This window comes from Eptatretus burgeri, chromosome 17 (genome assembly GCF_056783735.1).
Source record: "Eptatretus burgeri isolate ZD-2024b chromosome 17, Ebu_testis_v1, whole genome shotgun sequence".
NCBI classification, from domain to species: domain Eukaryota; kingdom Metazoa; phylum Chordata; class Myxini; order Myxiniformes; family Myxinidae; genus Eptatretus; species Eptatretus burgeri.
In genome coordinates, this window is record NC_140977.1 from 16,957,577 (window position 1) to 16,981,704 (window position 24,128).

Genomic DNA, 24,128 nt, shown 5'->3' on the forward strand with positions numbered 1-24,128 from the left:
GCCCATTGTGAAAGGATGCCAGATCTTTTGGCCGCAAAGGAGTAAATGCCATCGAGAAAGTGAGAGGGATGGCTCGGTTGCTATGTGGATGATGTCACAACAACAGCTTTGCCTTATAAGGTCTCCTTTGTGGCGAAAAGATCTGGCACAGGAGCAGGGATGGTTAACATTTGCAGCCGCATTGTTCGCTATGATACACTCGTTTTGGCGATGATGCTGTTCCACTGTTTTAATTCTGCCAGTGTGTGATTGAAGCCATATTACTTTCCTGTGAAAGCTCAAAACATCTTTGATCCGAATGACCTGAAAAGCAGACACAATGCCATCTTACCATCTCTTCTTTGTGCCATAGCAAAACCTCTTCTTCTCCAGTTCTCCAAACACCTGTTTTAGCATCCTCTGTGGCCCCACGTGGCCAAGGTGGTCAAAACAACGCAGATGTGTTCCTGACACTGTTGATACTTTGTCACTCCGAGGATGGTCCAAAAGCAACGATTACGGAAATGTTTCACGTGCCTCACATGTTCTACTTTGATGGTCCATGTCTCGGCACCATAAAGCAGAAGTGTTAAGACCACAGCACGATATCATGCCCGCTTGGTTGCTTGAGACAGATTGCTATTTTGAAATATGGGCTTTTTCAAACATACAAAGACTCTTTCAGCTCAAGCAATGCGGTGCACCACTTCCTTTCTCAGCTCACTGCCATTTGTGATATTGCTTCCATGGTATGTGAAATCCTCAACGATTTCTATTGAGCCGTCTTCTTTCTGTGTTTGTGTGGCATCTTCACCTTCTGCATGTATGTTGTACTCCAAGGAACGCTCTTTCTTACACTGGTGCAGGAAGAAGGTGTTGGGATCTGAGGGGTAGGGAGTGTGTCGGCAATGCGTACAAATGGTCTTTCTTAAAATCTCTGAAACAGGCGACCGAGTACTACTCGCCAGGATGATGAACTTAACTGATTTCCCATGGACATGTTCTGGGTGAATGTTGGGGTGCCATCATATTTTCTTAAAAGTTGGTTCATTATTTATTTCCTGAAATCCAGTGATGTGGGAAAACTGTCGACATATTTGCATATGTGCTGCATGGATTACATCTGAGCATAAATACTCCTTCATCCATGCCCTCTGTACTTGTGTGGAAAGCCTTCTCACGATTGAATGTTTTTATCCTAAAATTGCTGAACAAGCTCAGATTTTATATCAATATCTCAATGTTCATATGTTTTATATGTGGCCAAATTAAAATTTACATCAACACGGAATACAATGACAGTATTGTATCTGTATCATGTACAATTTATTTATGGAGATATGAAAGCATGTGTGTATGTGTGTGGTGAACGTTGAAGGTGCTGTAACTGATTTGGGCAGAGGATAAGATCTCAAGTACAGAGGTACTTCACATATACAGTATACTGCATATAGAAAGTCTACATCCCCTTTCAAAATTTTCACCTTTTTGGCCTTATAGCCTGGAATTAAATTGTATTAAATCAGACTTTTTCCACCTTTATTTACACTTCGTGACCCGCAACCTCCAAATGTAAAACATTCTTCAAATTTCAGAAAATTAATTAAAAATACAAAACTAGAATATCATGGTTGGATAAGTGTCCACCCTCTTGATAAGTGTCCACCCCCTTGAGTTAATACTTGGTGGATGCACCTTTGACAGCAATTACAGCTGTGAGTCTGTTGGGAGAGGTCTCCACAAACTTTGCACACCTTGATTGAGCAATATTTGCCCATTCTTCTGCACAAAACTGTTCAAGCTCAGTCAAGTTACATGGGGAGCATTGATGGACAGTAATCTTCAAGTCGTACCACAGATTTTCGATTGGATTAAGGTTGGGACTCTGACTGGACCACTCAAGGACATTTTACTTTTTGTCCTCAGCCACTCCTGTGTCGCTTTGATTGTGTGATTCGGGTCGTTGTCATGCTGAAACATGAACTTCTGTCCCAATTTAAGCTTTCTTGCAGCGGGCAGCAGGTTTTCCTCTGGGAATGCTCCATCCATTTTCCATTCTATCCTGACGTGCCCCAGTCCCTGCAGATGAGAAACATCCCCATAACATAATGCTGCCACCACCATGCTTCACAGTAGGGATGGTGTTCTTTGGGTGATATGCTGTGTTGGGTTTGCGCCAAGTGTCTCCTTTTGCATTTCACTCAAATAGTTCAGTTTTCAAAGCCTGACAATGACGTTTTTATGTGTGCTTATTTTTAATGGAGAAATCAAATAGGGAGGCCCGTGTGCGCTTATTTTTCACATGCGCTTATATTCAAGCGTACACTTCTTATCCAAATTCTACTGCATTCTAGTTTTGTATTTATAAATTAATTTTCTGAAATTTGTTGAACTTGTTTTTCACTTGTAAATTGTGGGTTACGATGTGTAAATAAAGGTGGAAAAGGCCTGATTTAATGCAATATAATTCCCAGCTATAAGGCAAAAAAGGTGAAAATTTTGAAAGGTGGTGTCGTCTTTCTGTTGGCACTGTTGTTACTGTGTGGGATCAAGGTACTCAGAGTGGAGGAAGCATCATGAAGAGTGGTATGTTCACTGCTTCTTTAAAGGTTCGCCCACCACATACGCCCAAGTTGGTTGTTGGAAGGATTCCTGTCGTGTGCAGCCAGAATCGGAAGAGCTGACTGTGCTCAGGTGTGGAATGAAGGTTGAGGATCTGGAAGGATCTTCTGAGACTCTGCAGATAAAAATAGAGGATGTGAACTCCTTTGGTCTGGAAGAGGAGCAAAGCAATCAGCTGAATGGTGAGTTGTATTATATTCATTACCTTTGATGGGATCTGTGATTGTTTTGCACTGGGGGTTTTTTATGGTTTTTTTTACACACAATGCATGATGGAGGCTCATGGAAGACCGAGAGTGTAATGGAAGAGAATAAAATGGAAAAGGGGAAACAACAGCAGAGTAGAAGTGAGAGTGAGAAGAAGTGTGGTGAACGTTTGAGATGCTGTGACTGATTTGGGCAGAGTATAAGATCTCAAATACAGAGGTAGTTCACATGTAGGTACTGTGAGGGATCAAGGTACTCAAAGTGGAGGAAACATCATGAAGAGTGGTATGTTCACTGCTTCTTTAAAGGTTCGCCCACCACGTACGCTCAAGTTGGTTGTTGGAAGGATTCCTGTCGTGTGCAGCCGGAATCGCAACAGCTGACTGTGCTCGGGTGTGAAATGAAGGTTGAGGAGCTGGAAGGATCTGATATTTTGCAGATAAAAATTGAGGATGTGAACTCATTTGGTCTCGTAGAGGAGCAAAGTGACCAGCTGAATGGTGAGTTATATGATCGTCATTACTGCTGATGGGATCTGTGCTTGTTTCATGCCCAGTTTTTCGTTTTTTGTGTACATGATAGAGGCTCATGGAATAGAATAAAATGGAAAGGGGGAAACGAAAACAATAACAGCAGAGTTGAAGTGAGATGAAGGTTAGGGGAGAAGGATACATGGGGGTGAACAGCTGTCTTGAAGATCTGGAGGGAAGAATGAGAGTGAAGAAAATGTGAAAGTTGTATCCACACGCTGGAAAAAAAACGAAGGAATGGAGGCAAACAGTGATTTTGGAATTGGGAGTTTCACCAGAAGAGTGCTGCTGGTGGACATATTTAGTGCGGAAACCTGGGGTGGGGACAAAGCATGGAAAGAACAGATGAAATGCAGACAGGACAAGAAAGAGACGCCACCGTCCTGTCTGGAATGTCACCGTGATTGGCCCTTTGACTTGGCTTCATCATCGGAGATTCCATTTACCTTGAGGCCTTGTTTAACACGGCATGAAGCCGAGCGCGATGTGAGGCAGGGGTGCCAGCCCATAGGGGAGAGTAGTGCGCCATCATGCTTCTGATGAAGGCCTTATTGCTTGATAAGAGTTCAGGAGTATGAAGCAAGGACTTTCCACAATGGAGGATGCCTACTCTGGCTTTGGAGGCCAACACAGAAATGTGGTTTCCCTCAGAGATCTCATGGCTGATAGTGAGACCCAAAAGTTTCAGTGACCGATGAGGATTGTTTAGAAAGGAAATGGGCGGGTTTGCCAGATGGTCCTTTCAACAGATAGAGTGAGAGTAAGAGATTTGTCAGTATTGAAAGACATATTCCAAGTGTTTGAGCAGCTTGTGATTCTATCAAGGTCTGAGGAGAGTGAAGAGGCTGCTTCCTGTCTCTCAGAAGAATGATGGATGTCACAGCAGAGGGTGGAGTCAACAGCAAAGGGATAAAGAGGATTTTATGGCTCAAGAGATGGCCCTGAACTTATGTGTCACATTGTGGGACTCCATCCATTGTTGGGAGAGAAAAAGCAGCATGTTCATGATTGAGTGACAGTCCAGTCTTTCACTACAATTACTCATCAACACATGATTTTTCCAAATCCAACCCTGAACTTTTCTCCACTTGCTGTCTCTTTTGATCCTTTCCATTGCCCTCATCATAAAGTCACATGTTTTGGCTTTGGTCTCTTCATTCCATTCCCTGCATTTGTCCACGTGTTAACCTGCCACACTCAGACATTTCGTTTTCCAAGAGGGTTGACTTTCAAGAAAAAAAAAAATCAAACAGATAGTTGTAATTGTTTGTGATTTACCAATCAACGCAGGTTGGAGAGAAAACCTTCTCTATTTTGTGTTCTCTACATTTTCTTGCCCTCTCAATTTTTTTGGTTGTGATTTTGGGTGGTGGTGAAATTCCCACTGAAGTTGTGGTCTGATGAGCATCTTGAAATATCGAGACAGTTTGTTCTGAACGTAATGCTTTTAATATCGTAATGCTTTGACACAACACCATTCTCATGGGGAAATGTTTTATTTTCTCTCTTCAAGGAAGAACTCAAATCGATGATTTTAAGACAATATGTATTTAGCTATTTTAAGAATATGGAATGTGACACAAGACTGTCTGCATTTAATAAAAGTTACTTTTTGCAGATTTATTTGTGAAAGTGGAAGTGAAAACCGAGCATGACATTGATGTCCACCAGGATCGACCAGAACCAAATGACTCTGAATCTTCTTTCTTCAAGAGACATCCGAATGAAGGTTTCTGTCAATGCCGATACATTTTGATTCGGACATTTTGATGATGTACTCTGGTGTGAAGAAAAAAAAACTCGACGTTTTGATTTCATTGCCTCAAGAAATATCTATGATGATAATGATCGATCAGTTTCTTCAACATCCATTATCCCTTTCATCATTCAGGGAAATATTTTCACCAACAATATACATTTTTAACCTCTGCCATCGAAGATCGGAGGTTACTGTTTTCACCCCTTTCTGTTTGTTACTTACGAAATCTAAAGATTCCGTAAGTATTTTGATCAGTTCCGTTTCTGTTTGTTTGTTTGTGTGTCTGTTACTTACGGAATCTAAAGATTTCGTGAGTATATTGATGACTTCCGTTTCTGTTTGTTTGTTTGTTTGTATGTTTGTTTGTTTGTTTGTAGGCACGATAACTCGAGAACGGAAGAAGCTACCAATGTCAAATTACGCCACGTGATTTAGGAGGGTGATGGCTGGCGCTGATTAGATTTTGGTCGAAATCGGTCAAAGGTCAAGGTCACAGTGAGGTCAAATATCCGATTTTTGATGGTTTGGAACAGAAAACTCGAGAACGGAAGAAGCTACCAATGTCAAATTACATCACGTGATTCAGAAGGGTGATGGCTAGTGCTGATTAGATTTTGATCAAAATCGGTCAAAGGTCAAGGTCACAATGAGGTCAAATATTCGATTTTTGATGGTTTGGTACAGATAACTCAAGAACGGAAGAAGCTACCAATGTCAAATTATACCACGTGATTCAGGAGGCTGATGGCTAGTGCTGATTAGATTTTGGTCAAAATCGGTCAAAGTTCAAGGTCACAGTGAAGTCAAACATTCAAAACATTCAATTTTTGATGGTTTGGTACAGAATCATCGTACAAACTTCTGGTTTGCGTCGCTACCTTCTCTCGAGACAGCTTTTATTTGACAAGGGCAGATGTCAAGTTGACGATTTCGTTAGTACCAGTCTATGACTGCTTGTTTGTGTGTTTGTTTGTGTATTTGTTACTTACGAAATCTAAAGATTTCATAAGTATATTGATGACTTCCGTTTCTGTTTGTTACTTACAAAATGTAAAGATTTCATAAGTATATTGAAGCCTTCCATTTCTGTTTGTTTGTTTGTTTGTTTGTTCGTTTGTTACTGACGAAATCTAAAGATTTCGTAAGTATATTGGTGACTTCCGTTTCTGTTTGTTTGTTTGTTTGTTTGTTTGTTTGTTTGTAGGCACGATAACTCGAGAACGGAAGAAGCTACCAATGTCAAATTACACCACGTGATTCAGAAGGGTGATGGCTAGCACTGATTAGATTTTGGTCAAAATTGGTCAAAGGTCAAGGTCACAATGAGGTCAAATATTCGATTTTTGATGGTTTGGTACAGATAACTCGAGAACGGAAGAAGCTACCAATGTCAAATTACACCACTTGATGCAGGAGGGTGATGGCTCGTGCTGATTAGATTTTGGTCAAAATCGGTCAAAGGTCAAGGTCACAGTGAGGTCAAACATCCAAAAAATGATAACTCGAGAACAGAAGAAGCTGCCAATGTCAAATTACACCACGTGATTCAGGAGGCTGATGGCTAGTGCTGATTAGATTTTGGTCAAAATTGGTCAAAGGTCAAGGTCACAGTGAGGTCAAACATCCAAAACATTCGATTTTTGATGGTTTGGTACAGAATCATCGTACAAACTTCTAGTTTGCGTCACTACCTTCTCTCGAGACAGCTTTTATTAGGCAAGGTCAGAGGTAAAGTTGACGATTTCGTTAGTACCAGTCTATGACTGATTGTTTGTGTGTTTGTTTGTGTGTTTGTTACTTACAAAATCTAAAGATTTCGTAAGTATATTGATGCCTTCCATTTCTGTTTGTTTGTTTGTTCATTTGTTACTGACGAAATCTAAAGATTTCGTAAGTATATTGAAACCTTCCGTTTCTGTTTGTTTGTTTGTTTGTTTGTTCGTTTGTTACTGACGAAATCTGAAGATTTCGTAAGTATATTGATGACTTCCGTTTCTGTTTGTTTGTTACTTACGAAATCTAAAGATTACGTAAGTGTATTGATGCCTTCCATTTCTGTTTGTTTGTTTGTTTGTTTGTTTGTTTGTAGGCACGATAACTTGAGAACGGAAGAAGCTACCAATGTCAAATTACACCACGTGATTCGGGACGGTGATGGCTAGTGCTGATTAGATTTTGGTCAAAATCGGTAAAGGTCATGGTGAGGTCAAATATTCGATTTTTGATGGTTTGGTACAGATAACTCGAGAATGGAAGAAGCTACCAATTTCAAATTACACCACGTGATTAAGGAGGCTGATGGCGAGTGCTGATTAGATTTTGGTCAAAATCGGTCAAAGGTCAAGGTCACAGTGATGTCAAACATCCAAAAAATGATAACTCGAGAACGGAAGAAGGTTCCAATGTCAAATTACACCACGTGATTCAGGAGGGTGGTGGCTAGCGCTGATTAGATTTTGGTCAAAATCGGTCAAAGGTCAGGGTCAAAGTGAGGTCAAACATCCAAAACATTCGATTTTTGATGGTTTGGTGCAGAATCATCGTAGAAACTTCTGGTTTGCGTCACAACCTTCTCTCAAGACAGCTTTTATTAGACAAGGTCAGAGGTCAAGTTGATGATTTCGTAAGTACCAGTCTATGACTGCTTGTTACTTTCGAAATCTAAAGATTTTGTAAGTATATTGATGCCTTCCGTTTCTGTTTGTTTGTTTGTTTGTTTGTTTGTTTGTTTGTAGGCACGATAACTTGAACGGAAGAAGCTACCAACGTCAAATTACACCACGTGATTCAGGAGGGTGATGGCTTGTGCTGATTAGTTTTGGTCAAAATCGGTCAAAGGTCAAGGTCACAGTGAGGTCAAACATAATTCCTTAAATTCACGTGGAGAAATGGAGATTTTTGCTTCGCTCGACGTTACGAGTTAATTTTAACTTCGATTTTAATTTTGTCTTCGGTTTTTGCGATCGCTTAGGACGCTTAAAACTCGGTTGTCGAAATTCTGGTAAAAATCGGATGTTTTGGAGACGTTTTAAGATTGTATAAAAAATATTTCACTCAACGCGTCACGGGTCGTCCCATGATTCAGTGCGCTCAAGCAGACGCGTCGTTGAGTTACGTTAAGGTATAATTGCGTGGAGAAATGGAGATTTGTCAGAGGTCAAGTTGACGATTTCGTAAGTACCAGTCTATGACTGCTTGTTTGTTTGTTTGTTTGTAGGCACGATAAGTCGATAACGGAAGAAGCTACCAATGTCAAATTACACTACGTGATTCAGGAGGATGATGGCTAGTGCTGTTTAGATTTTGGTCAAAATCGGTCATAGGTCAAGGTCACAGTGAGGTCAAACATAATTCCGTATATTCATGTGGAGAAATGGAGTATTTTTGCTTCGCTGGACGTTACGAGTTCGTTTTAACTTCGATTTTAATTTTGTGTTCGGTTTTTGCGATCGCTTGGGACGCTTAAAACTCGGTTGTCGAAATTCTGGTAAAAATCGGATGTTTTGGAGACGTTTTAAGATTGTATAAAAAATATTTCACTCAACGCATCACGGGTCGTCCCATGGTGCAGTGTGCTCGAGCAGACGCGTCGTTGAGTTACGTTAAGGTTTTGCGTGGAGAAATGGAGATTTTTTGCTTCGCTCGACGTTACGAGTTCGATATAACTTCGATTTTAATTTTGTCTTCGGTTTTTGCGATCGCATCAGACGCTTAAAACTCGGTTGTCGAAATTCTGGAACAGCGATGAATAACTGATATATATAATAAATAATAAGTCTTTTATCAGATTCTTCTGAAAAGTAATACACCTATTATCTGGCATATCCTGCTGGTACTGAATCACTTTTTTAAAATAAAAACAAAAAAATGGAATTTTTATAAGAAGAATCATTGTAGAAACTTCTGGTTTGCATCGCTACCTTCTGCAGAGACAGCTTTTATTAGACAAGGTCAGAGGTCAATTTGACGATTTCGTAAGTACCAGTCGATGACTGCTTGTTTGTTTGTTTGTTTGTAGGCACGATAACTCGAGAAAGGAAGAAGCTACCAATGTCAAATTACACCACGTGATTCAGGAGGGTGATGGCTAGTGCTGATTAGATTTTGGTCAAAATCGGTCAAAGGTCAAGGTCACAGTGAGGTCAAATATTCGATTTTTGATAGTTTGGTACAGATAACTCGAGAACGGAAGAAGCTACCAATGTCAAATTATACCACGTGATTCAGGAGGTTGATGGCTCGTGCTGATTAGATTTTGGTCAAAATCGGTCAAAGGTCAAGGTCACAGTGAGGTCAAACATAATTCCGTAAATTCATGTGGAAAAATGGAGTATTTTTGCTTCGCTCGACGTTACGAGTTCGTTTTAACTTCGATTTAAATTTTGTCTTCGGTTTTTGCGATCGCTTAGGACGCTTAAAACTCGGTTGTCGAAATTCTGGTAAAAATCAGATGTTTTCGAGACGTTTTAAGATTGTATAAAAAATATTTCACTGGACGCGTCACGGGTCGTCCCATGATGGAGTGCGCTCAAGCAGACGCGTCGTTGAGTTTCGTTAAGGTTTTATTGCGTGGAGAAATGGAGATTTTTGCTTCGTTCGACGTTATGATTTTTGATGGTTTGATACAGAATCATCGTAGAAACTTCTGGTTTGCGTTGCTACCTTCTCGAGAGACAGCTTTTATTAGAAAAGGTCAGAGGTCAAGTTGACGATTTCGTAAGTACCAGTCGATGATTGCTTGTTTGTTTGTTTGTTTGTTTGTGAACAGTATTACGGAAATAACTCCTCGACGGATTTCGACAACTTGGTGGGGGGATTAGGTATGGTCCAAGGATCATGCCATTCGATTTTGGACTTGGTCCAAAATCCAATATGACCGCTGTGGCGGCCATTTTGAAAAAATATTTGAATTTTTGTTTTTGCATTTCTACATGTTTTAAGTGATTTCCACCCCCCCCCAAAAAAAAAGAATTGTTAGCAGAAAAAAAAATTTTGCAACTTTTTTTTTTCAACAAAATTTCGATTTTTTTTTGCATTTCTTAATGTTATTAGTGATTTCCAACAAAAAACATCCCAAAATTATAATTGCGGCTGATTTTGGAACTTCAGGTGGATATACCCACGTAAAATCAATTTTGTCTCAAGGAATCTAGTTATGACGAATGAATTGAGTATGTAAAAGTTAAAAGTAAAAGGGAAAGTTGCAAACTATAACTCTGTGAGCACTGTTGACGTCAAATTGAATGAATAGGATATCAGGTTCACTTGAGTGACCTAGCAGTATTGGCGGCGGAGGTTTTGCACTCCACCGAGTGCTCCCCCTCTAGTTTTTATCCTGTTATCCTGAATTTAAATGATAGTAAATTCTGGTTGAGCTCTAATTTCACACTTTTTATCGATTTATTTTGGATGTTTAAAATGATCGGCTTGTGGAATAGTGAGGTGACCGAGAGAAAAAGGAAACGAATTGACAATAGGGCAGTGAGGCAACAGTTAGTTAAAAGGAAGAGGAAGAGGAGAGAAGATGGAGGGAACAATAATCTGATAACAGGGTTGGGTGAGTTGTGGTTAATGTGTCTCAAATGCAAGACCATAACATCTTAAGCTGGCCTCCTTAATCAACAAACCAACAACAGGCTTATAATGATAATGGTACATTATGATAATGATAATAATGACAGTGAAAATGATAACGGTACAAAATGATGACAATTATAATGGTGCATGATGTCAATGATAATGGTACACAATGACAATGATGTTATAATAATGATAAAGGTACATAATGAGAATGAAAATGATCTTCATAATGACAATATTAATGGGGCATAATGTTCATGATAACAGGACATCATGATGATCATAATGACAATTGTCGATCATGAGAATAGTGCATAATGATCATGACACAAAATGACAATGATGATGGTCCATCATGATAATGGCCCATAATGATAATAATGATGATGATAATGGTCCATAATGATAATGATTGTTCATGATACGATAATGATGATTATAATTCCAGTCGATGGTCATGTTAATATTGCTAACAATAATAATGATGACGATAATGAAATATGGCATAAGACCCTGTAGACATCATCACAATGGTACCCGATAATAATGGTATGTGAGTACATCTATTAATTACATACTATTGGAACTGAGTATGTCTTTTAAATACATTCTGTTGGAACATTGCTATCTCCATTGATTACGTACTATTTAAACGTGACTACGTCTATAATTTATGAACTCTTGAAGCACGCCTTTTTGACCTTTGTACCCTTCAGATACCAGAATTTTTTATGACTCTGTCATTGCCTTAAACCCCTTCAAACCGCGCAGACCATTATACCCCATTCGGTTCTTGAGACCTTTTACAAACCTTTCGACCTTCAGTCAGACCTTTTAATTCCCTTTTCCTGGCCAAAATGAGTCCTGAAAGGGACTGCAATGTGATTTTTCTTTGTAGTGATTACCCAACGCACGTGAAGCATAATGCAGGATTTTGCAATTGGTATCTGTCCGTCCGTCCATTTGTCTTATCAGTTTTTGATCAACGAGCAAGTTATATAGATCAAATGTTGTACTTTGAACACGAATCGGAACATGAATAGTAAGACAAATCTTTCATTTTCATGGAGGTTTTTCGGCTTTGAATTCATCCGATCGCACATGTACAAAGAGGAAGATAATATTTTTACTCTGCCTGCCTGGCAGTCAAACAAAATTGAAAATCATTCCAAACAGATGAAACTTACCATCTTTTTAGGACGTCATAAAAGACATATTTATTGAAAGGACATTTTCTGTGAGGCTCACTTGGCTGCACCTGGATGGGTTTGAGGGTTGTGGAGTGGCGGCTGAAACACGAATCCTATCCAGGTTCCTCCTGATGACTCAATCGTTGCTCTTTACTTCTTCAGGTTCCTTCTTAGTCTTCCGTTTGACCATATAACATGTTGGATAGGGTGATGTAAAGGATTCTGTTTAAAACAGCAGTAAAACCTGGAATTTATTTTTGTGACTTTTACAATCTTTATCCCCCCCTCCCGTTGGACTTAGTCTGAAAAGGGGGTTTATGGATGTGGTCTCGATTTTCCTGTCCGTGCATGCGTGTGTGCATCCGCAACCATATCTTGGAGACATGTCTGGACCCATTTTATTCGAACTTGGCACAAAGCCAACACATGAGGGTAAACATGTACATGCCATTTTTTTTCGACATCAGGTCAAACACAGCCAACTGGCAGCCATTTTAGTTGTAAAAAATATACTCCGTATCGAACACGTCCAAAACCATTTCTCAGATATGCTTTTACCGATGTTCAAACTTGGCACCCAGATAAGGAATGATGGCTCACATATGCACGTCATTTTCTTTTCAAGATCAGATACAAGATGGCCGACTGGTGGGCAATTTGTTACTTAAATGTATCTCCAACCATTTCTCAGACATGCATGATCCGATTTTGGTCAAACTTGGCACAAGCACAGTACATGATGGCAAACATATACCCCTCACTTTATTTTGTGATTTCCTCAAAGATGGTTGACTCGAAGACTGGCGGCCATTTTAGTTGTACATAAATATGATCTTTCCCTATAACTCCACACAGTAAAATTATTAAAACAATTGGGGCAATGACATTATCGATCTTTTTGACTTGTTAGGGTACCAAGCCCACAAGGCTGGGTCACTTATTGTTTTTCTTCTGTTTATGATTATATTTCTTCCTCCAGCAATTTGCGGGTTTTTTTCGCTTTAAATTTCATTTTCTCGGCAACCTAAGTCCGATCGACACTAAATTTTCATAACAGTATGTATCTTTTTGTATAGCATACTTAATTGATAATTATTACGTCACAGGCCACGTGTTATGAGCACCATCTTTGAAAAACCGAACAACTTTGGACTTCTATATCTCCGAAACTGGACAATGGAAAAAATTGAAACTTGCCACATGGCAAGAACTCCATGGGGAAGCAGTGTGATTTTCATGATATTATCAGTGAAGTGGTATCCTGGTGACATTTCGACACGTAGAACGCGGCATCAGAAAAATTTGAAATTTCTTGAGCATTATCTGAAGACCTCACCGTTTTTCAGCCATTTTCCCCTGATGAGAAGGGGTTAGCTTTTTGCGGGTTCGATGGTTCCCTTCTTGCGGCAAAGTTTTATGGCCAGATGCCCTTCCTGACGCCAACTCTGGTCACCTCTTATGACACACAGGGATATGGTACACCTATTCTTACCGGGCATAAACCGGGACCAGCACAATGTTACTCATTTCGCTAACCTCGGAAGGATGACAGGCTGAGTCAACCCCCTGGTGTTACTTCAGTGGCAAACGGGGCTCGATCTCAGGACCCCGATGATCTCAAGCCACCACCCTAACCACGAGGCCAACACCAGGCTTACACAACAACTCACTGGAGAAAAAAAATATATTATGACGTCACAGGTCACGTGATGTTGCAGCCATATTGTTTTGAAAAGAGAAATTTAAAAAATCTTCTCCAGAACGGCTGGAAATATTGAGGCGAAACTTCACATACACATTCTCCAAGACATCCTTTTACATGTTCTCATACGAGCCTTAACAATGTATGCAAAAAAAACAAAGTTTGTTAATTTTTAATTTATAGGTCACATGGTTTGGTGACCATATTTAATTTATTTACCCTCAACCTTCAAACGTCTTCACCAGATCGTCTGGTCTGCTCAAGGGGAAACTTCACACACATATTCTCCAAGGCAAGCGGATGTGTTTTTTCATGAATAATTGATAGGTCACATGGTTTGGCAGCCATACTGGATTGAAGAAAATATTAAATAACGTTTTCTCTGGAACCACTTACCCTGTAGAAGCTAAACTTTGCCATTATCATTGAATGTCATGGCTGTATACCTCGCCCTTTGCCAGGGCTCAGTATTAAGGGGGATATATGAACTGGATGGGGGGGGGTCATAATTACAATATTTAATATTTTTGATAACCCGGTATGCTATTGTATTCATGCAGCATTGACGCATCTATACTGAAGTTGCCGTCGCATACTAACCAAATTGATCTCAGCTAGATTTAATATGTTCCGATGTTTTTGGCCTGAAATTATTCGAATGCAGGAGAGCCGCAACAAAGTGGCACATTCACAATGTAGATATTCAATGATTAGACAATTGGCACCACTTCAGGTGCACTTATACAAGGTGTTGTCAAGAATTGGCTTTAGAAAATTAATATACCAGAGATACAATGACTAAACGGGGGAGGTTGTCACCGGAATCAGTGCACTTTCAAATAAGATACAGTAGGCTATGACTTGCAATCATCAGGTTAAACTATCAACAGCAAATACGACCAGCCTGAAAATACCACAAAGTACGCATTTAAAGCAGTCAATTACACAGAGGTAAAGTTATGCACAAAGCACTAGATATGGGATATGCAAAGCACCAAATACAACATTTAACTTAAACATCAGAAGTACAAAGCAGCCGACCACGGCGGCTGCTGACCACAACCACAACTGCAACCTTTTTCCTTTTCTGAGCCATTTTCGTCTATCCATGTCTTTTTCTACTGCTGCCAGCTTGCGCTCTCTGTGACTCGTCCCTCATAACTCGTGTCACTAATCTCACGACTCGCGACATTTGACGGTTGACGGTTTTATTTATTAAATGATGCATGCACCAAAAACAGGTTTTATCTGCGTAATTTCAAATGTAAGCACGATTGCAAACACACATATTTTAAATTTTTATTAGAAAATTACTTTTGTTAGCTGGAGGGTTGTGAAGGTATCGGTGCACTTCATCTTTAATTAGGTAAATTTATGTCTTTTCCTTATTCATATCATCATATTATAACGATATTACATTTATACCTAACTTACAACCAATCAGGTAACCTGCTTAAATAGGACCTCCATATCGAAGACGCTGATTGGCTATTCCTTAAAACTAAATGATCCACGATATATATAACCACCCACAACATCGACATTCGACACGAGATCTTGCATCTGTCTGTCATCCTGGCTGCTGGCGTTGGTGCTTGCGTTATTATCTTTTATCTTGTGGGTTTGGACTGTATTGTCTTGCCAATTGCTTTTGGAGATGCGCTGGCAAGCGCACACTTATCTCTTGACTGTTATTCAAAACAGGATATTATTAAAGAACAGTTTATCCAAGAAGCCTTATTATTCACCACGTTGAACATCTGGAATAAGGGATTTAGTTCACACAGGTGAACTCTTAAAGAGCAAGGAGTTCATAGTGGGCACTCATCCTTAAACACTAAGTTGTTCACAGGGTGCAACAGCTCATAAATGGGTGGCGTACAAGTGTGGGTGGGGGCATCAGCTGTGCCATGGGGGGGGGGTATTGCACCCAAAATGCCCCCCCCCTCGCGACGGGCCTGCTGTATACACGGTAAAATGATGATGTCACAAGTTACAAGGTTTGGTGGCCATCTTGGAAAGAAAAACGCATCTTTGCCGATTAACATGAAACTTTGAAAGCATGATCCACTACCCCATTTGAGTCAGAATATAAACTTATGGTGTCATAGGTTGCGTGGTTTGTCAGCCATATTGGATTGAAACTTAAAATATATAAATCTTCTTCTCTGAATTGGCTGAACATATTGAGAGGAAACTTTGCATTTGCAAACATGTTCCTCCAGACATGCTTGAGTAAGTTTGTTAATTTCTTATTGATAGGTCACATGGTTTGGCAGCCATATTGAATTTACCCTAAAACCCTCAAAAATCTTCTCTGGAAGAACTGGTCAGATTGAGGGGAACCTTCACAAACATGTTCTCCCAGAATAGGGGATATGTTTGTTAATAAATAATTGCTTGGTCACATGGTTTGGCAGCCACATTGAAATAAACACACCTTATCCGATTAACACGAAATTAAACAGGCGTGATCCACGACCCCATTAGAGGTGGAATGTAATTTGTGATATCAAAGGTCACGTGGTTCATCAGCCATATTGGATTGAAAATTAATATATTAAAAAGTATTCTTCTCTGAAACAACTTTACCGGGATGACCGACTATTCACGATGAACAAAAAGTTCCCACCTCCTTTTGATGTGGGTCACATGGTTTGGCAGCCATATTGGATTGAAGGAAAAGTATTAAATAATGTTTACTCTGGAACTGCTGCATCATTCAATGTGAACCTTCATAGTTATGATGTTGCAGAAATGTGGAATGTAAGTTTTAAATTTCAACTCGATCAGCCACATGGTTCGGCAGCCGTATTGGATTGAATTCAAATATTAAGTAATGTTTACTCTGGAACTGCTGCATCAATCAATGTGAAACCTCAAAATTATGATCTACCACACATGGGGACTGTACCTTTTAAATGTCAACCCGACCGGCCACAAGGTCTGGCAGTCAGAATTATTGAATTATTTGAATCTGAGAACTTCTCAAATTTTCTTCTTTTTTTTGCAGAAGGCTCACTTGGCTGTGCCTGCATGCATTTGAGGGTGCAGGAGTAGCAACTCAATTGATGCCGATGATGGCCCCACGAAAAATGGTCATTATTATTTACATAATAAATGGATGGAAGGTGGCCTGTTCCTCGGTGCATAACTTGTGAATCCCGCATCAAAGAGAAATGTGTCGGGCCTCATTCGACTCAGTGGAATCCCGCTTTACCCTATGCACTAATGGTGTCCACATACTTTGTGTTCAAGTTGTATAAAAACCAATGCAATTTAAAACGACTATGAATTGAGGAAAAAGGGATAACTGCTTATGCAATAAAAAGATTGAATGCGGTGTGTTACTCGGTTCATAACTCATCAATCCCGCATCACAGAGAGACGTATGGGAGGTTTCGTATTGTTGCGGTGCCGGGCGTCGGCCGCGGGCACGACCACTGGATGGAGCAGTAGAGTTGGCTCGACCGATCGCCCGGAATTTAGATCGTACTTTTTCGGAAAAGTCCAAGAAGTACGGGTCCCTTATCGAACCGTCAAGGGTCAATATTTCTACCACGTGGGACAGGGTTATTCGCCAATTTTCAAAATACCTCGAGACCACGTGGTGATTTAGTGAGTCTCCACACCCTCGTCGGCACCTGTACGGAACGAGCCGCTTAGCGTACTCGAACCGCATGCGATCAGAGCGTCTTATTGCCGAGGTCCGTCGGTCACAAATATCACATTACAACAGCAACAGCCTGGCTAATTTCCCAACACGAAGCACGCTAAGCCAATGGAGGAAAAGACACAAACGAGTTGAAACATTTAACGAATGGGAATGTTTATTTACAATGGGGGAATGAGGGGAGCACGTAAGAGCAGAGTTAACCGATTATATATCAAAGGCACGTATGTACAGCACGGCACTTATACAATTTACTACTTGACTGACTGGCACCACGAACACACATACGCACACATCCAAAGAATCGGACCGAATGGTCTTTATTGAGGCCTATCTCGGACCTGTCCGCCTCATGCGGTCTTCAAGGACCAGGTCCTCGGGGGCAGGACTGGACCCCCAGCACGATGCAGACTCCCTCACAACCGGGCTCCAGGCGAACGGAAGTCTGCTGGGCGAAAGCTGGCGGGAGAAGACCCTCCGTGGCTCCGACCACTCTGTGCGCAGATGCTTTCAGAACTCCCTTGCACGCAGATGTCCACTTATTGCCAGAACTCTCAGAACCTGTGCGCGTACTTCTTGCCAGAACCGGAACAATCACGAACGTGCAAACCGCGCCTATAATTATACCCCCCCCTCTTCAGAAGGGGGGGGCACCTCCTCGCGACCCTCCCCCTCTCTCACTGGCTGGTTTTGGCGCACAAAATCGCTCTTCGTCTCTCTCACTGGCCAAAACGGGCGGCATGCTCCTTGATTGGCCCGGGGGCGTGGTGACGTCATGCGGAGCCCTTTCCTCCTGTCGCGGGATCTGATTGGCCGGGCAACGGTCACCCCACTCGTTGCACGCCGATTGGTCGAGGGCCGCCGCGCGGCTCCGACTTGAACTCCACCCACCATAACATCAGCCAGAGCGAGGCAAAGGAAGCGAAGTGAAGGTGAGGGTGATGCGGTGTCGTCGACATTGATGTTGGTTGAAAAATAAACGAAAAGAAAACCTGACTATTAAAATAACTCCACGGCACAGGAACATTTAATTCCCATTAGACCAGGGACGGGACCCTAACTGGCAACACGTACTTACTGATATAACTGATCGATAGGACCTGTATGTTGTATGCTCATGGCTTCCAGATTCGCACCAGTATTACTCGGTGGAGTTCCAATTTGCCCTGTGTACCCATTGTGACATTTCCCGCAGATTTATTACTTGGTGTTCAGGAAATCGAAATGACAATTCAAGTGACACCAACAATGTCCCCAGGAAAAAGGGCGAACTGCTTATGTCATGAATCGATTGAACACTTTATGTTACTCAGTCCGTAACTCGTCAGTCCCGTGTTGTATCAAAGCAGGGTGGTATCGAAGCCGGACATCTTGGTGGCCGGTCATCACTTCCAGCAGTTATAAAGTGGCAGTTCTACTTTTATTTTCATTGAATTATATACTTGTTCACTGCAGAGCACGATTTGCCTACTTAATACTTCCAAGAACCTCCAGTTCTGCATAACTTGGACCAGTGGTGTATACGAGTGGTGCATAAGGCTGCGTCAATCACGCTCAGCCTCCATATGTTTTTGAGTAATCTTTATCATTATTTTATTAAAATTGAAGTATAGACTTGAACACTACATGGGATATCGTGTTCCATGAACTCTCTCGTTGACCTTTGCAGTTTGTTTCACGTGCATTTGTAAATGCTGTCAATTTACAGGAATATTATTTATCACTGATAATTTACCGCAAACAATGAATATCATGAGGAAAACCCAAACTTTAGCACAGCACTGTATATTTTCAGCAATAATATTTTTTTACTTTTCTGCAATAGAAAAAACACAAATGTACATATTTGTGTATGTTTGTCAGAATTATATGACGAGAATTGTGCAGAATTTGATTCTTGTTTTTTACAGGTCATGTGATGTTGTATTTACAGGTGGAACCATTGAATCTACAACGAAGACTGCACCTACTTTTACGAACGGCTCAGACACGCGCCTGCAGGACTTCTCAACTGAAACAAACAATAGGAATTTTAACGAACAGGCCAAACTGAATAATGAACTGTTTGCACAGAATAATTTTCACAACATTCACAAAAGAAAGAAAATTGAGCATCAAAACAAATGCAAAACTTGTGGAAAATCATTCAATCAGTCATCCAACCTTAAAACGCATATAACAATTCACAATGGAGAATGCCCACACAAATGTACAGTTTGTGGAAAATCTTTTAATCGGTCATCCACCCTTAAATCACACATGAGAATTCACAATGGAGAACGACCATACAAATGCACAAGCTGTGGAAAATCTTTTAATCATTCATCCACTCTTAAAAAGCACATGAGAATTGACAGTGGAGAATGCCCATACAAATGTATAGTTTGTGGAAAATCTTTTAATCAATCATCCACCCTTAAATCACACGTGCTAATTCACAATGGAGATCGCCCAAACAAATGTACAATTTGTGAAAAATCCTTCATTCATTCAGGCAGCTTAAAAGTACACATGAGAATTCACAATGAAGAACGCCCGTACAAATGTACAATTTGTGCAAAATCTTTCAAACAGACAGGTCACCTAAAATCACATGTGCGAATTCACAGTGGTGAATGCCCATATAAGTGCACAATATGTGGAAAATCTTTTAATCATTCATCCAAACGGAAAACGCACATGACAATTCACACTGGAGAACGCCCATACAAATGCACAGTTTGTGGAAAATCTTTCAATCATTCAGGTCACCTAAAATCACATGTGAGAATTCACAGTGGTGAATGCCCATATAAGTGCACAATTTGTGGAAAATCTTTTAATCGGTCATCCACCCTGAAAACGCACACGACAATTCATAATGCAGAACGCCCATACAAATGCACAGTTTGTGGAAAATCGTTCATTCAGCCATCCACCCTGAAACGACACATGATAATTCACAATGGCGAGTGCCCGTACAAATGCACAATTTGTGGAAAATCTTTTAATCGATCACCCACCCTGAAAACACACATGGCAATTCACAGTGGTGAGTGCCCATACAAATGCTCAATTTGTGGAAAATCTTATATTTGGTCATTCAACCTCAAAACGCACATGAGAATTCACAATGGTGAAAGCCCATACAAATGCACAGTTTGTGGAAAATCGTTCATTCAGCCATCCACCCTGAAACGACACATGATAATTCACAATGGCGAGTGCCCGTACAAATGCACAATTTGTGGAAAATCTTTTAATCGATCACCCACCCTGAAAACACACATGGCAATTCACAGTGGTGAGTGCCCATACAAATGCTCAATTTGTGGAAAATCTTATATTTGGTCATTCAACCTCAAAACGCACATGAGAATTCACAATGGTGAACGCCCATAGAAATGCTGAAGTTGTGGAAAATCTTGTAATCGGTCAACCAACCATGGAATATACATGATAATACACAATACACAATGTCCACACAAATCAGTTTGTGGATAATCTTTCAAGCAGTCATCTCACCTGAATAAGCACATGGAAATTCGCAATGGAGATCAAGGAGATGACAAAGAGAAATCGAGAATGTCCACACAAATGCAAAATTTGTGAAAATCCTTCATTAAATCATGTCAGCCCATGAAACACTTTTTTTGTTTTGTTTTTTTAAAACATAGTCGAGGCTCGTGGAAGAGCTTGTATTTGTACACTCTTTGGATCAGAATACAGCAGGTCAAAAGGTCCACTTGAGAGAGGGGGAAACACCAACAGCAGAGTTTCAGTCCAAGATAGAGGTAGGCTTGGACAAACAATGGGTATGGGGAGAGACGAGAGGCATTGGGATGAATAAGGTGAACAATATCGATGCAGAAAGAAAATCAGAGGGAAAACAGGAAATTTGGAAGGACGAGTGATTGGATAAAGAGGATATTCCAGTCAGAGCAATAATTTATGAAGATCAGGAATATGATTGGGCCGAGAACACAATTTGTAGAATTTTTTTTAATCTGTCATACCACCTGAAAAAGCACTTGAGTAGTCACACTCGACAATGTCCATACCGATGCGCAATTATTCACCGATGCACAACAATGTATTTATATTTTCCAGCCGTGTGTTTCGTATTCTCCTCAAATTCTTTTTTACTACACAATGTAGAAAAATTGTCTCTCCTTTTTTTATACCAGGTGAATTTAACTTGAATAAAATATAAGTATTTGCATTATTCCTTATCGAGCGAAGAGGGAGTTGAAAGTATGATTGACTGAGATAAATACAATCACAAGAAGAATGCCTCCCTCTTGTGTAATAACTATCCACAACTGTTTGGTTTCTCTCATTAACACCATCATCAAAAATAACGAGATTCTTTTTTATTGATCCAAATCTTTGGGTGAAGGTATATCATCCATCTCATCACGAAGAATACAAGTTTTAGATTTTGATTTATTTTTACATTTCTGTGTATCACAAAATAGTTGAATTATATCTTCAATGTTATAATCGTGTCATTTGTTTGGAAGATTAAAAACTAATTATGTCTTCTTTTTGAAGACCTGCATTAAAATCTTGTGAGAGTAGTTGATACTCAGGGTGAAACTTGACTTTGGGAATAATTATTATATTATCAAAATCTAAAAAGTTGGGGGTAAGGAGCATCTTCAAAAGCAGGCACGTTTTTCCACATCTGCTTGAACCAACTACGAAGCATCTTAATGAATGTGGAAGATTTTTATGGTTGTTAAATTTTATCTTATTTTACCAAATGGGTAAAAAATCATTCATTTATATATTTAAAAAATAAATTATATAAAATTTTATTGGCTTTTTTTCGAAACTATGTTTTATCCTGAGTTCAGGTTTAATTTCAAGATAATCCATTATTTTATGTATACAATATCTTGTGTTGATATTTCCCTGAAAATGGCAATGGTTAATAATACACGTCATCAATCCATGAAACATTACCGTCATTTGTTCAGTCTCTTCTCTTGAAAGAAAAGGTGTATTATCACCCTCGTACTTTACAATATTTTCTCTTATTAATCTTGAAAAGTAATTCATTTTTGGTCTAATTTTGAAACAGTTATGTTCCTTTTTATATTTTTTATTTGCATTAATTAGAAGACAATCACAGAATATACATTGTTTATGGGCTTCTGACTGTTTAATCCCACTCCATCACATGCAGGACAATTCTCAAATTTGTCAAATGGAGAATCAGGGAATTCAAGAGGTCCAAGATCTAGCATACCATTCATATTGTTACAGTTGTGGAAATTCACAGAACACCATTCAGGTATCCCAGAGATCAGTTATGTCGATAATGTGTGTTCAGATTAGATTTCCCCACCAATGTCGAGAGGGCTTTATTCGTGTATCCGGGCTGTGATCTTTGTGGTAGTGTTTTTATTTTGCTATCTTTATTTTGGACCAACCGCCTCTCAACCACCACCAACCGCATCTAAACAACCAGAGCCACCTTCTCCACAACTGCCTTCACAACAACCACCACAACCACCACCAACCACATCTCCAAAACACCAACCACGACATCTCCTCAACAACCTCTCATCAAACCTCTCCACAACGAAAACATCGCTCTCATCAACCATCTCCACAACGACCAGCAAGACAGCCCCTCACCATGTATGCCACAACAAACTTCGCCTCACTTTCATCTTCACGAACGCTGCCATCTTGTTACCGGCACCAGCGTCCTGAACGAACAACATCTCTGCCACCAGACGCGGGGACTCCTTCGTTGGGGCAAGGGTTGATGATTTCACCCACGCCCGCTCTCTCAGAAATCGGATGAAAAGATCAAAAGGGGCGGAGCCAGCGGGGGGTCAGAGGTGAGAGATCAGAGATCAAAACCTCGCCTCACGGATCCAATATAAGGGTGCGCATACGCCAAGCGCGCAGTTGTGTGGAGCCGCGTTGGGAGCTGGGTCAGTCTGGAGTCTGGAGTCTGCAGTCTGCAGTCGGTGAGGAGCTGGAGAGAGCGGAGGAGACTGGAGCTAGGAGCGCAGCCTGCTGTGCCGTGCCGTGCCAAACAGTGGGTCGCTAGAGAGAGGCCGGAGAAGAGTCGCCAACCAGCGGCATAACGGTCTGAGGTGATCGGGCCCCGGGACAGTCCAAACGACGCTGAGGAACGGGCGGGCTCTTAAGAGAGCATCAACTCTGAAAGAGCAAAGGCTCGTTCGTTCCTCTGAGGCGTTGTCGACTAGGCCCGATCGACCGGGCCGCACGACGAGGCCTGGGCTGAGCCGCAGTCACGCCAGCTGCCGTGTGGACGGGACGTCGAGGAGCGCCAAGCGAGTCGCCACGAAGGCGACAGGTAACCAGCGCGGTCTCTCGGAGCTTTTGCGGTCTCCACAGCTCCGTGACATAAAGACCCACGAGGTCCAGTTCTGCCCCCTTGCCTTTCCTGGGGTTGTTCTTTGTATGAATGTCGTGGCGCCATGTCCTTAAGTATAATTGTAATAAGTGTACATAATAAATAGACAAATGGCTGTAGGCTTTGTTACTCGTGTCCTGTCCCTTACCCCCATTGCATTAATTGCATCGCTTGTATATGTGCATGTATAAATAAATGTAATTGTGTGAATGTTGACCTGCTCGTTGCGTCCTCTTCCTTCAATTGAACTGCCATAGTTAAGTTCGGAATATTAGCTGGCTTTTAATAGCCGATAATAGAATCGGGTCCGGCGGGGCTTGGCGATATACACCGCTCGGCAAATCGCAAATGGAGCGAGCTGCTTAGCTGCTCGTTTCCAAGCAGGTCCCGTTGAGGTGTAAATCCCCGGCATTTCTGTCTGCGCCCACAATTAGGTAAATCGACAATTCGGCGATCGGACCCTGTCGCGCGCGGATAGAATAGCTGGCTGATTTTCGGTGTGATTAA

General features: G+C 40.9%; 1 protein-coding gene across 1 annotated transcript in view; it reads left to right on the top strand.

Annotated features, from left to right (window-relative positions):
• LOC147009416 (uncharacterized) overlaps positions 1-23,837 on the top strand; it is a 53,442-nt gene extending 29,605 nt beyond the window's left edge. Inside the window, exons 3-6 of the mRNA XM_085861879.1 lie at positions 2,589-2,783; positions 3,117-3,308; positions 4,957-5,067; positions 19,176-23,837. Of these exons, the coding sequence (XP_085718005.1) occupies positions 2,589-2,783; positions 3,117-3,308; positions 4,957-5,067; positions 19,176-20,623 (1,946 nt within the window). The 3' untranslated portion in view covers positions 20,624-23,837. The remainder of the gene's footprint in view (positions 1-2,588; positions 2,784-3,116; positions 3,309-4,956; positions 5,068-19,175) is intronic.
• The last annotated feature ends 291 nt before the right edge of the window (positions 23,838-24,128 follow it).